Source organism: Oncorhynchus tshawytscha, linkage group LG06 (genome assembly GCF_018296145.1).
Source record: "Oncorhynchus tshawytscha isolate Ot180627B linkage group LG06, Otsh_v2.0, whole genome shotgun sequence".
In the NCBI taxonomy this organism is placed as follows: Eukaryota; Metazoa; Chordata; class Actinopteri; order Salmoniformes; family Salmonidae; genus Oncorhynchus; species Oncorhynchus tshawytscha.
The window spans coordinates 33,632,380-33,645,488 of record NC_056434.1 but is presented as its reverse complement, the minus strand read 5'-3'; the positions used below and the strand labels follow the sequence as shown (position 1 = coordinate 33,645,488).

The window sequence follows — 13,109 nt, the reverse complement described above, 5'->3', positions numbered from 1 at the left end:
AAAGGCCTATTGAGCGGGACTCTTTTGCCTAGCAGCGGTGGCTCAGTTTAATTGACAGCCAGCTGACTGGGGGGCAGTTCTCATGCCAAAGACCCAGCTCCCATTGGGCACTGGCCTGAACTTAAACTCACTCTAGCCAATCGGGGATAAGACACAGGGGGCAGAGGGGTGGGGGATGATGGAATGTTGAGAGGTAGCAACATGGCGTCCAGCTCTACACTTGGCCAAACTCTCTGTATATGTGAAGGAATGGGGATGATTCTTACTCACATAGAGGATTCAGCACAGCAATAACATGTTGACACATTGGAATGGGGTTTTGTCCTGAGGAATGTTAGGTGAACCTTGACCTGTAGTTTATATGTATGGTGTGGTAGGGTTAGGACTAGACAAACACACACTGTGATAGGTGAAGGATGAGAGGTCGTGGTACCTGTGTCACAATTAGTACTACCAGTGAGGGTTATGGGGTAAGAGGTTAAAGATGAAAGGTGAGAGGTCGTGGTACCTTTGTCACAGTTAGTACTACCAGTGGGGGTTACGGGGTTAACGGTAAACGGTATAACACCGACTCCAGAACCTGGGAGCAGCGGCAGGAACAACAACGTCAGGAGAACGATAGGAGAACACACAGGTTAACGTTGGTTTAGAACACATTGAAAACACACAGAGGAATCAGCGCAGTGGCATGCACAGCCATGGGAGCCAGACAATGTTCTCTGAGACTGGGGAAGACAGCCAGATGGCCAAACACTCAGGATTACTACACGCTGATGCACCAAGGCTCATTCTCATTGGCCAAACTAAACACCAAGCAATCACCATTGGCCAAAATGTAACAAAAACAAGCATTCCCATTGGCCAAACTGGTAAAGCAGGCAAGCGGACAAGGAGGCAGAGCTGCTGTATTACTGGGAGAGCAGACTGGGTCTGTGTTCTTCACCTTTACATGCACAATTTGTGTTTAATGGGACAGTTCACCAGTGGTGTAAAGTACTTAAGTAAAAATATTTTAAAGTACAACTTAAGTAGTAATAATGTAGTTTTATTCCATACATTTGACCTGACATCCAAAAGTACTTCATTTTGACCGCTTAGCAGGACAGGAAAATGGTCCAATTCAAGCACGTATCAAGACAACATATGGTCATCCCTTCTGCCTCTGATCTGGCAGACTCACTAAACACAAATGCATCTTTTATAAATGATGTCTCAGTGTTGGAGTATGCCTCTGACTATCCATACACTTTAAAAACAAGAAAATGGTGCCATATGCTTTGCTTAAAAGAAGGAATTGGAAATGATTTATACTTCTGATACTTAAGTATATTTGAGCAATTACATTTACTTTTGATACTTAAGTATATTTAGAACCAAATACTTTAAAACTTTTACTCGAGTAGTATTTTACTGAGTGACTTTTACTTTTACTTGAGTAACTTTCTATTAAGGTATCTATACTTTTACTCAAGTATGACAAATGGATACTTTTTACAACACTGCAGTTCACTTAAAATACAAACTGCCTTCCTCTTATGGACATCTAAGTATTTTATGGATTTACAGAGTCTGTTTGGCTACAGTTTATCAATAGCATCATTGAGTTTAAAAGAAAATTGGAGTGGTAGGACGGACCACGGTTTGCATGCTGTTAATCTCCAGATAACTGTGAGTTATGATCATTTATCCACTAAATAAAGTATTTTCCAATCAACAGTAAAATCCTTCTTCAATATTATCATGACAGTGTATCAGGACCATCAGGCAGATCAAGGACCACCCATACAGCAGAGGCTGCTGGGTTGTGTAGTGATTCATGCTGGTTGTTGCCAGCCAACCACAAGCTTTTACTCTGCTTTAGGCTGCTACAGGCCACACCCCCCCAACCAGTCAGCCCATAAGCCCAACCGTTGCCAGGCAATGCCCTGCCCACCTCTGTGATTGACAGCTGAAAGCATATGAGAAGCAAATGTGATCGGTCACTTACACGTTCTGCAACAGCCGTCCACATAGCTCTGGACCACGCCCCCATTCTGCAATGATTGAAAAAAGGTTACAGACAGACCTCATTGCGTGTGAATGTTAGTGTGTGTGTGTGTGTGTTTACCTGAGTGCACTCTGTGTCGTTGAAGGGGGGGCAGACCACCCCTGAGGCCAGCACCACGGTTCCCCCTGCCGTCTCCACACAGTCGTACCGTGTACAGTTATCTACCCAGGAGCTCCCCGCCTGTTCACACACACACCGTCAAAGTTATTCATCCAGGATTTTCCTGTGTGTTAGGTAGATTATTTGTGTCTGTTTGGCAGTATTAGGTTGTGTGTGTGTGTGTGTGTTCTCACAGTGAAGACCTCAGTGGTTCTGTTGTGGCTGTTGAAGGAACAGGAGACATTCTTACAGGAGCCACAGCACACCTGAGGATCTGACGATGCTGCGTAAAGCTGGTGCTGAGAGGTGGGAGGGAGGTCAGAAGGGGGGAGAAATCAGAAGGAGGGGGGAAATCAGAAGGAGGGGGAGAAGTCAGAGGAGGGGAGAAGTCAGAAGGAGTGGGAGAAGTCAGAGGAGGGGAGAAATCAGAAGGAGGGAGAAGTCAGAGGAGGGAATAAGTCAGAAGGGGGGTCAGAAGGGGGAGAAGTCAGAAAGAGGGGGAGAAGTCAGAAGGGGGGAGAAATCAGAAGGGGGAGAAGTCAGAAGGGGGAGAAATCAGAAGGGGGAGAAGTCAGAAGGAGGGGAGAAGTCAGAAAGAGGGGGAGAAGTCAGAAGGAGGGGGAGTCAGAAGGGGGTTAGAAGGAGGTGAGGAGTCAGAAAGTGGGGGAGAAGTCAGAAGGGGGAGAGAAATCAGAAGGGGGGAGAAGTCAAAGGAGGGGAGAAGTCAGAAGGAGGGGTTGAAGTCAGAAGGGGGAGAAATCAGAAGGGGAGAAGTCAGAGGAGGGAAAAAGTCAGAAGGAGGGGAGAAGTCAGAGGAGGGGACAAGTCAGAAAGAGGGGAAGAAGTCAGAAAGAGGGGAGAAGTCAAAAGGAGGGGGAGTCAGAAAGGGGGAGTCAGAAGGGGGTTAGAAGGGGAGAGGAGTCAAAAAGGGGGAGAAGTCAGAAGAGAGGGGAGAAGTCAGAAGGAGGGGTTGAAGTCAGAGGAGGGGTTGAAGTCAGAAGGAGGGGTTGAAGTCAGGAGAGGAGACAAGTCAGAAAGAGGGGGAGAAGTCAGAAAGAGGGGAGAAGTCAGAAGGAGGGGGATAAGTCAGAGGAGGGGACAAGTCAGAAAGAGGGGGAGAAGTCAGAAGGAGGGGGATTCAGAAGGGGGAGAAGTCAGAGGAGGGGACAAGTCAGAAAGAGGGGGAGAAGTCAGAGGAGGGGACAAGTCGGAAAAGGGGGAGAAGTCAGAAAGAGGTGATAAGTCAGAAGGAGGGGAGAGGTCAGAAAGAGGGGAGAAGTCAGAAGGGGGAGTCAGAAGGGGGAGAGGAGTCAGAAAGGGGGGAGAGGTCAGAAAGAGGGGAGAGGTCAGAAAGAGGGGAGAAGTCAGAAGGAGGGGGAGTCAGAAGGGGGGTCAGAAGGGGGAGAGGAGTCAGAAAGGGGGAGAAGTCAGAAGGGTTTACGTAACTTTGATCACGATGGAAGTTTGGAGTGTGTGTGAGAGAGAGAGAGAGACATACCGGGCCGCACTTCTGAGAGCAGTTGACAGCGGACACGTCCATGGCGTAGTATCCGGTGTGTGTGTCACGGTGTGTCAGACAGTGTACGGTGTAACACAGCTCTCCTTCATAGTACTGAATCAGGCTCTGCCCTGGCCCCAGCACCGTGACTCCCTGGAACACACACACCTCTGCCTTCTCTACACACAGAGATCAGGGGTCAGGGGTTAGTAGCCTAGGGTGTGTTTGTGCATAGTGTGTGTGTATGTGTGTGTACTTACCGCAGGTGTAGCGGGGGCAGCCACAGATGCTTCTGCTGTCTGGAACCTCCACCTGTACCTCCCCCTGAGAGACCAGAGACGTTACTATGACACACACAAACACAAACACACACACATGCACATTGCACACACAAACAGGAATATTCCTGAAGTTGACTGACTCACCACCTGACAGACTGGGAGAGAGCTGTCCTCACACTGGCATTCTGAGAGAAGAAGAGAGACTTTGTTTACTACAGAACTGGAGGCCTAGAACCATGCTCTGTTTGGACTACAAGATTTTTCAAAGACACAGTTCTGGGCATGATGGTATGTGTGTGCATTTAGATGTGTGTGTGCAACTATTGCGTGTGCAAAAATGTGTGTTTGTGTGTGTGTACCACAGCGGTGGTCGGGGCAGCAGTGTCCAGGGTGGGTGGTTTGGACCAAAGACAGGCCAGGAGAGCAGGTCAGAGACGACTCAGGACACAGGTTCACATCACACACTGCACACAGGAGAACACTGCTGTGAACATCAACCCTGTGTGTGTGTGTGTGTACATGAATGTGTGTTGTCTGTACAGCTTGTATAGTGTGTAGAGTATAATGTGTGTGTGTTACCACAGTGGTATTGAGGGCAGCAGCTGTTAGTGGTGTTTAGATTCACAGCTAATATCTCGCCATCGGAACAGGCCGGGACGGGCTCGATACATGACTCACACACTGCAGAGAGAAGACACACACACCGTTGGTCACTGACTGTTTTTGGCCGATTGTCGGTCCTCTACTTAAGGGCAACATCTACCCAAAGTTCAGCTACAGTAATGTTGGACGGAGACGGTCGACCCAGGAAGCAGTAGAAGGTCTGACCTTACCACACAGGAAGGAGTAACAGCAGGAGTTGTCCTCACGGACCTCCACGAGGAACTGATCTTCTCTGCAGTCAGGGGCGGTGACGGGGGGACAGGCATGGGGGTCGCACTCTGAGACAGACCAATCACAGGACTCAGTTATTAAACCACACCTAACAATACCAGTGAATGATTAAAGCTATTATCTTTTGGTTCAGTACCTACCACAACGGTACTCTGGGCAGCAGGACAAAGCACTGTAACCAATCACCAGCCGGTTCCCATTTTCACAGGGCGGAGCCTCACTCTCACAGATGGTCAGATTACACTCTGAGAGAGAGAGAGAGAGATGCAGCTTAAGCCCCACCCTCTTCAACATACATATCAACAAATTGGCGAGGGCACTAGAACAGTCTACAGTACCAGTACATCTACTGTTTGCTGATGATCTGGTGCTTCTGTCCCCAACCAAGAAGGGCCTACAGCAGCGCCTAGATCTTATGCATAGATTCTGTCAGTAAATCTCAGTAAGACAAAAATAATGGTGTTCCAAAAAAGGTTAAGTTGCCAGGACCACAAATTCCATCTTGACACAGTTGCCCGAGAGCACACAAAAAACTATACATACCTCTGCCTAAACATCAGCGCTGCAGGTAACTTCCACAAAGCTGTGAATGATCTAAGAGACAAGGCAAGGTGCTCCCGAGTGGCGCAGCGGTCTATGGCACTGCATCTCAGCGCTAGAGGCGTCACTACAGACACCCTGGTTTGAATCCAGGCTGTATCACAACTGGCCGTGATTGGGAGTCCCATAGGGTGGCGCACAATTGGCCAGCATCGTCCGGGTTTGGCCGGTGTAGGCCGTCATTGTAAATAATAATTTATTCTTAACTGACTTGCCTGGTTAAATAAAGGTTAAATTAAAAAAAGAAGAGCCTTCTATGCCATCAAAAGGAACATAACATTTGACATACCAATTAGGATCTGTCTAAAAATACATGAATCAGTTATGGAAACCATTGCCCCTTATGGTTCTGGGGTCCACTCACCAACCAAGAATTCACAACATGGGACAAATACCAAAAATATCCTCTGTGTACAACGTAAAACACCAAATAATGCATGCAGAGCAGAATTAGGCCGATACCCGCTAATGATCAAAATCCAGGAAAGAGCTGTTAAATTCTACAACCACCTAAAAGGAAGTGATTCTCAAACCTTCCATAACAAACCCATCACCTACAGAGAGATGAACCTGGAGAAGAGCCCCTTAAGCAAGCTGTTCCTGGGGCTCTGTTCACAAACAGACCCCACAGAGCCCCAGGACAGCAACACATTTAGACCCAACCAAATTATGAGAAAACAAAAAGATAATTACTTGACACATTGGAAAGAATTAACAAAAAAACAGAGCAAACTAGAATGCTATTTGGCCCTAAACAGAGAGTACACAGTGGCAGAATACCTGACCATTGTGACTGACCCAAAATGAAGGAAAGCTTTGACTATGTACAGACTCAGTGAGCATAGCCTTGCTATTGAGAAAGGTCGCCGTAGACAGACCTGGCTCCCAAGAGAAGACAGGCTATGTGCACACTGCCCACAAATTGAGGTGGAAACTGTGCTGCACTTCATAACCTCCTGCCAAATGTATAACCATATTAGAGACATATTTCACTCAGATTACACAGACCCACAGAGAATTTGAAAACAAATTCAATTTTGATAAACTCCCATATCTATTGGGTGAAATACCACAGTGTGCAATCACAGTAGCAAGATTTGTGACCTGTTGCCACAAGAAAAGGGCAACCAGTGAAGAACAAACACCATTGTAAATACAACCTCTATTTAAGTGTATTTATTTGAGCTTTTTGCACAACGTTACAACACTGTATATAGACATAATAACACTGTATATAGATCATAATATGATGTCTTTATTCTTTGGGAACCTGTGTGAGTGTAATACTGTTCACTTTTGATTGTTTATTTAACTTTTGTTAATCCATTTCACTTGCTTTGGCAATGTAAACATATGTTTCCCATGCCAATAAAGCCTCTTGAATTGAATTGAGAGAGAGTCGATGGTATATGTAGGTGTCTAAGCATGCATGTGTGTGTGTCCTCACCACAGATCTTCTTGGGACAGCAGGCCCCCTCTTCCAGGACATCCAGTACGTACTCTCCCTCCCTCTCACACAGCGGAGTGGGACTAAAGTTGCAGTCAGGTTCTACTGCCACCACAGAACCGTTCTCCAGGCAGCGGAACAGACAGCAGCCACGCAATGACCCGTTCCACACCTCCCCAGGGGCCCGCGGAGACCCCTCGTTATCCGTACACACTACAAACACACACACAGACACACGTATCAGTACACTCTAAAAAACACAGAAGCAGAACCATAACAAGAGTCATATAGAGCACAAGGTCATAGAGCTGACATACTAGAGAAGACGTACACTGACATAGAGATGACATACAGCTGACATAGAGTTGGTATTCAGCCGACATAGAGATGACATACAGCTGACATAGAGCTGACATACTCACCACACTGCTCCTCTGTGACGCAGTAAGTGGAGTCTGCTCGGTGCAGGATGGTTCCAGAGCGACACACACACTCCTCTCTGATGTGGGAGCAGGTGGTCTCCTCATAGAACTCTCTGTTCTGACAGGTCCGGGTGGTACAGGTCGACACACACGCCTGGTACTCCCTACCTGAAGGACACCTCAACGCTACACACACACACGCGTACGCACAAGCATGCACAGACACGCAAACACACACACACACGTACGCACAAGCATGCACAGACACGCAAACACACACACACACAGACACACCGCTGTTGTTGTGACGTCACCAGCTAATACAGACCTGATGTGTGTGTGTATTAGTGTGTATTGGTGCGTGTGTGTACAAGGTCCTTACGGCAGAAGTTGTGTCGTCTCCAGTTGATGCAGACTTGGTAAGTGTAGCAGACAGCTACGTAGGCTGCCAGGAAGTCACACTGGTGGGCCTTATAGTGGAGGTCCCCTGCCCACATCACATCACAGAACTGCTCTGGAGACACCTTGCTGTGGCAGGGAGTGAAAGGTCTCTGTCTGAGCATGGAGAGACAGGTGGAGCAGTCTCCAGTGGTACAGTTGTCTCCGATGCGTCGTGTGTGTTCCGTGTCCTCTGAGGTGTGGACCCTCCAGGCCTGCAGGAACAGACCCAGGTCTGCCACCTCCCTCACCACTGTACCGTTAGGCAGCTTCAGGTCATCAGCCGGGTTCCCGTCACAACACCCTGGGAGACACACCAGCAGGGAGTAAAAGGTGCTTAACCAACGTGAGACAAGGTGCAACCAAATAATAGTATGAGCATTGAGAAGGAAGAGGCGCAACTCTCGATCACAATTTAAAAACAACTTGATACTTCATTTACAAAACTGTTACGGATACACTTATATTCATCACATGCACGGATGAACAAATGCACGCCCACACGTGCACAGAAATAGGGCAAGGTCTGAGAGAAACGTTCTCTCTTCTCCAGGTTCATTAAATCGTGCTAGAGGACGTCTTCAAAACAAACCCACATCCCTGATCTGACAATGAAGTATGGAAGCGTTAGAGTAAATGCCAAATCTAGCTCATGGATGTCTTACCACAGAGGCCTCTAGTAGGAGCAGATGTGTTGGAGGGGGCGGTGTATTGCAGCACCATGATGCCAGTGCTGTGGTACCACTGTATGTTGACTCCTCCAGGAGTGGTGATCAGGTACATACTGCCTGTGTCCTCTACTGACAGAGCCTGGCGGGAGAAAGGCAGCCGTGCCTTGATGTGGTTCACTGACACCTGTATAACCACACACACACAGATATAGCATGAGCTGTGTTCTACAGTGTATGCGATCAGTAATGGTTCAGTGGTCAGTCGGTTGCAGTCAGTGATGGTCACCTTGCGGTCAAGACGGTTGATGATGATCCTGTAGGAGGGAGTGGTGATGTTCAAGTTCTTGAAACACAGACCTGACGTTCCACCGCTAGGGCTCTGAGAGAAAGATGTCCAAGTAACACAGTGTAATAATGACCATACAATTACTATGATAATGATCATGATTAGATGTTAAAAGGAAACTCACAGGTCGTCTGATGGAGTTGACGCTCTAAATATGAAACAAGAAAAAGTAAACCATTCAAAATCAGGTGCTTATAGCATCCTATGACAGTTTGTAATAGCGAGTGTATTTAAAACAGAGAGCGTTTGTGTGTGTGTTTTAGCTTGTGTGTGTGTGTGTGTGTGTACCTGGCTGGTAGGGCATTTGTTCACTGTTCCTATGATGTTCTCTGTGGGCAGGTAGACCAGGATGTAGGAGCCGTTATCATACAGCGCCACGTTGTTACCGTCAAACGTTATCACACGCAGGTCTGACATCACAGAGCAGCGACCTAACACATACACACACATGCATGGATAGGCAAACACACACAAGCACAGTATGTTTGTAAAATGTGTGTGTGTTGGTATGTATGTAGTGTGTGTGTGTATGTACAGTAGTGTGTGTTCTTACAGGGGCACTGCCAGAGCGGGCAGCAGGGGTCGGTGTTGGTGAGGACAGCCATGCCCAGCAGAGAGCAGCGAGGAGGAGTGGTGTTGTACCGACAGTGGAGGGAGGAGTTATGGAGGAGCAGCTCCCCATTAAAACAGATCAGCTCTGCACATTCATCAACACGGTAGGAATATGGGGGCTGGAGAGAACAGAGAGAGACGAGAAAGAGGGAGATCAAAGAGATCAAAAATTCAGCTACTGGCAAAGGGAGTTCTCCAGGGCTACATGCTTGGCCCTCTTATTATGTCCATACAAACTGTCTCTCACTGATAGGCTCTTACTGTGCAGGGGGTGGTGGGCAGGAGGAAGGGGGACAGCACTGTCGGCATGCTGACTGCCTCAGGTGTATGAGAGGAGTCTGGGCTAGTGGCTGTTTCCGTTGTTATGGACTCCGTCGTCTCGGGGGGTGATGTCGACATGGTAACGGGGGTGTCATAAATGACTGGGAATACAGTAGTCTCCGTGGGCGTAGCAACAGAACGGTGTGTTTCTGTGGTGGTCAGGGTGCGGGTGGAGGAGGAGAGAGGGGGAGCAAGGGAAAAGGAAGTGGGGGAGGAGATAGGGGGAGCTGAGGGGGAGCTGGAAGGCTGGGTGGAAGGCTGGGGAGGGGTAGCAGGAGGGGGAGGAGGGGGAGAGCGAGAGCGAGAGGGAGAATCAGGAGAGAGAAGAGGAGTGGTGGATTCGGTCACTACCAGGCTGGGGGAAGTAGGGGATGGCATTTCCATTGTTACTCTAGTGACCACTGCAGGGGTCAAGGTCGGGGTCGTGACCCCAGTGGTGCTGCTAGTAATGGTGGGGGAGGGAGAGGGGGAGATGGAGGGAGAGACTGCAGGTAAAGGGGTGTCCTCAGTCACAGTGGGGGTGAAGGGTGCGGGCAGAGAAGGGGGAGGAGGAGAGGGGGAGTGAGGAGGGGTGAGGGTGGGAGTGAAACTCTCTGTTAGGTGGGCTGTACTGGGCGTAGTGGGGGCTCTGGTGGCAGTAACAGTTGTAGAGGCAGCACTGGTTGTAGTTCTGGTACTAGTAGTAGTCGTGGTCCTAGTAGTGGTCCTAGATGTAGTAATAGTACTAGTAGACCTAACAGTAGTAGTAGTGGGGATGGTGGTCGTTCGGTTTACGAAGGCGTAGGGTGTAGGAGTGGGAGGTAGGGACACACCTGAGGAAAGACACACAGACATACATTACTCTAAAAACGATGTAACTTTACAGATCCTGGTGTGATGCACACTCTACTCACAGTCCTCTGTGTAGACACATCTCCTGGTGACCTCATCAAGAACCATGTTTTTGGGGCAGCGAGGGAAACAGCCCTCCACCCTGCCAGACACACATATAGACATGGACAAATGTTCAAATTAATCATGCCCTTACAGTGTATAACCATGTTGTAAGTGTGTGTTTGTAAGTGTGCATTTCTAACTGTGTGTTAGGCGTGTTCTTACGGGGGCAGGAAGTGGCAGCGTGTGGCAGCGGGGTCGCTGCATGTACGGACACACGGACTGGCACATGCATGGTAGCGCCACTCACACATCATGCGGTACGGGATCACAAAACTGCTCTCTGTAATACAAACATACACATTGTGAACATACACATAAGAACTACAGTAAAAGAAACTGTGTGTGCTGCGTATTATGCATTTGTATTTCTATCTAACCTTCCAGGGTAAAGGAGCTGCTGGTCTTGAAGTTGTCAGAGTTGTCATATTTCTGAGCTCGTGCAGACGTGCGTGTCAGAGTCAGGAACACTCCTGGCTGGCCAATCAGCTCAAAAGAGGTGTGGCCAGGCAGGAACACCCCCTGGTGCTGCAGGAAGGAAGCCCTGTGGCCAAACTCCTCCCCTCGGGTCCACTGCTCCAACCGCAGCCCAGTACGCTCAGACACAACCAGGAAGTAGTTAGGACGCTCTGCTGACTCCAGAGAGACCACCGGGAGACCTGTAATACAAAGTTTAACATATGGGTGAAGCTCATGTAAGTTGAGTTTGTGTGTGTTTTGTCTGTGTAGGTGTGTGTGAGACTCACGTGATGTGCGGTCCTTCTGTAGTCCTGCTGTGATCATGAAGTTGAAGAGTAGCCCAGGGGGAGGCAGCCCGCCTACGAACTCCCTAACTAGAGGAAACACTGACCCACTGGTTCTGTTCACACCGAAGACTGTAGCGTTATATACAGCACTGACCACCGAAAACGGTCCTTCACCTAACTCTACAGGGGGAGAGAGAGAGAGAGAGAGTGAGAGAGAGAGAGAGATAGGGGTGGAGGATATTTTCAATGTTGAGTGACTATATTAGGTAGCTCAGTTTGTATATGTGTATTTCTATTTTTGTGTGATTGAATGGTGTTCCTTTGTGAGTCATTTTGGTTAGCGTTCAAACAGACCTTGGTTGTAGTATTCACAATCATAGGCTGAAAGAAAAAACAAGTACAAACATTTAGAAACATACAACATCACATATGTACAGTATGTGATAGTACTGTAGCCATTCATAGCCAAGACATACTGTGTAGATCAAGCAGGGATAGAGAGACCATGGTATTGTGTGTGTGTGTGTGTGGGTGTGTGTGCACATGTATCTGTGGTAATTTGATAACAGATATAAATATTTTAGGGTCAGAGGGGGTACTCTATAGTTCTGTGTACTGGCATGTGTGTGTGCATGCGGGCGTGTAGGAGCATTGACTGACCCAGCACCTATGCTGACAGACAGAGAGAAAGTCAGAGGAACAGACACACATTGCGTGTGTATATGTGTCTGTACTCACGGCAGACAGAGGGGTTTCTCCAGACCACAGTGACACCGTTTTGACAGCAGGTGTGTGCATAGGCAGCAATGGACGTACACAGACACTCACAGTCTCCGCCTCGGTTACAGTTACACGTGTCTGTCAAGCAGTTCCTATAGAACCATGATACATCCACCTACACACACACAAAAACACACACACATGAAAACACACACACAGGTCATATCTACCTGGGGGGTGAGTGAGGGTTTAGAGTGGGAGACAGGTCATTGGGGTTAGATGTGGGTTAGGAGTGTGTGTGAATAATGTAGGTAGGAATGAGTGACATGTTTGTGTGTGTTGAAGGGGAGTGAATAGGAGTGATGGGACATCAGAACAATGAGATGTGGGTTAAACTCTGGAACACAGGGATCAAATCACATTTTATTTGTCACATGCTTCGTAAACAGGTGTAGACTAACAGTGAAATGCTTACTTATGGGCTCTTCCCAACTATGCAGAGACAAAATAGAAAAATAACAGAAAAAGAATAACACGAGGAAGAAATACACAATGAGGAACGTTATATACACATAGGTAGCGGTAAAGTGACTAGGCAACAGGATAGATAATAAACAGTTGCAGCAGCATATGTGATGAGTCAGAGTTAGTTCATAAAGGGTCAATGGAGATGGTCTGGGTAGCTATTTTGTTAACTATTTAGCATACTTATGGCTTGGGGGTAGAAGCTGTTCAAGGTCCTGTTGGTTCCAGACTTAGTGCATCGGTACCACTTGCCGTGCGGTAGCATAGAGAACAGTCTATGGGTGGCTGGAGTCATTGACAGTTTTTAGGGCCTTCCCCTGACACCACCTGGTATAGAGGTCCAGGATGGCAGGGTGCTCGACCCCAGTAATGTACTAGGCCATATGCACTGCCCTCTGTAGCACCTTGTGGTCAGATGCCAAGCACTTACCATATGAAGAAGTGAAGCAGCCGGTCAAGATGCTCTCGATGGTATAGCTCAGGGCCCATGCCAAATCTTTTCAGCCTCC

At 48.0% G+C, this 13,109-nt stretch overlaps 1 protein-coding gene across 1 annotated transcript in view; it reads right to left on the bottom strand.

Annotated features, from left to right (window-relative positions):
• The window catches only part of LOC112253473 (otogelin-like protein), a 53,237-nt gene that overhangs the window by 1,691 nt on the left and 38,437 nt on the right, over window positions 1-13,109 (bottom strand). Inside the window, exons 29-53 of the mRNA XM_042322752.1 lie at window positions 12,094-12,250; window positions 11,710-11,736; window positions 11,356-11,535; window positions 10,990-11,268; window positions 10,775-10,892; window positions 10,570-10,649; window positions 9,617-10,488; window positions 9,297-9,474; window positions 9,032-9,174; window positions 8,868-8,891; window positions 8,684-8,776; window positions 8,392-8,581; window positions 7,671-8,030; window positions 7,289-7,474; window positions 6,867-7,079; window positions 4,960-5,064; window positions 4,759-4,866; window positions 4,505-4,606; window positions 4,285-4,389; window positions 4,070-4,110; window positions 3,905-3,968; window positions 3,645-3,823; window positions 2,341-2,445; window positions 2,108-2,227; window positions 1,988-2,033 (exon numbers count right to left, since the gene is read on the bottom strand). Coding sequence (XP_042178686.1) covers window positions 1,988-2,033; window positions 2,108-2,227; window positions 2,341-2,445; window positions 3,645-3,823; window positions 3,905-3,968; window positions 4,070-4,110; window positions 4,285-4,389; window positions 4,505-4,606; window positions 4,759-4,866; window positions 4,960-5,064; window positions 6,867-7,079; window positions 7,289-7,474; window positions 7,671-8,030; window positions 8,392-8,581; window positions 8,684-8,776; window positions 8,868-8,891; window positions 9,032-9,174; window positions 9,297-9,474; window positions 9,617-10,488; window positions 10,570-10,649; window positions 10,775-10,892; window positions 10,990-11,268; window positions 11,356-11,535; window positions 11,710-11,736; window positions 12,094-12,250 — 4,075 coding nt within the window. The remainder of the gene's footprint in view (window positions 1-1,987; window positions 2,034-2,107; window positions 2,228-2,340; window positions 2,446-3,644; window positions 3,824-3,904; window positions 3,969-4,069; window positions 4,111-4,284; window positions 4,390-4,504; window positions 4,607-4,758; window positions 4,867-4,959; window positions 5,065-6,866; window positions 7,080-7,288; window positions 7,475-7,670; window positions 8,031-8,391; window positions 8,582-8,683; window positions 8,777-8,867; window positions 8,892-9,031; window positions 9,175-9,296; window positions 9,475-9,616; window positions 10,489-10,569; window positions 10,650-10,774; window positions 10,893-10,989; window positions 11,269-11,355; window positions 11,536-11,709; window positions 11,737-12,093; window positions 12,251-13,109) is intronic.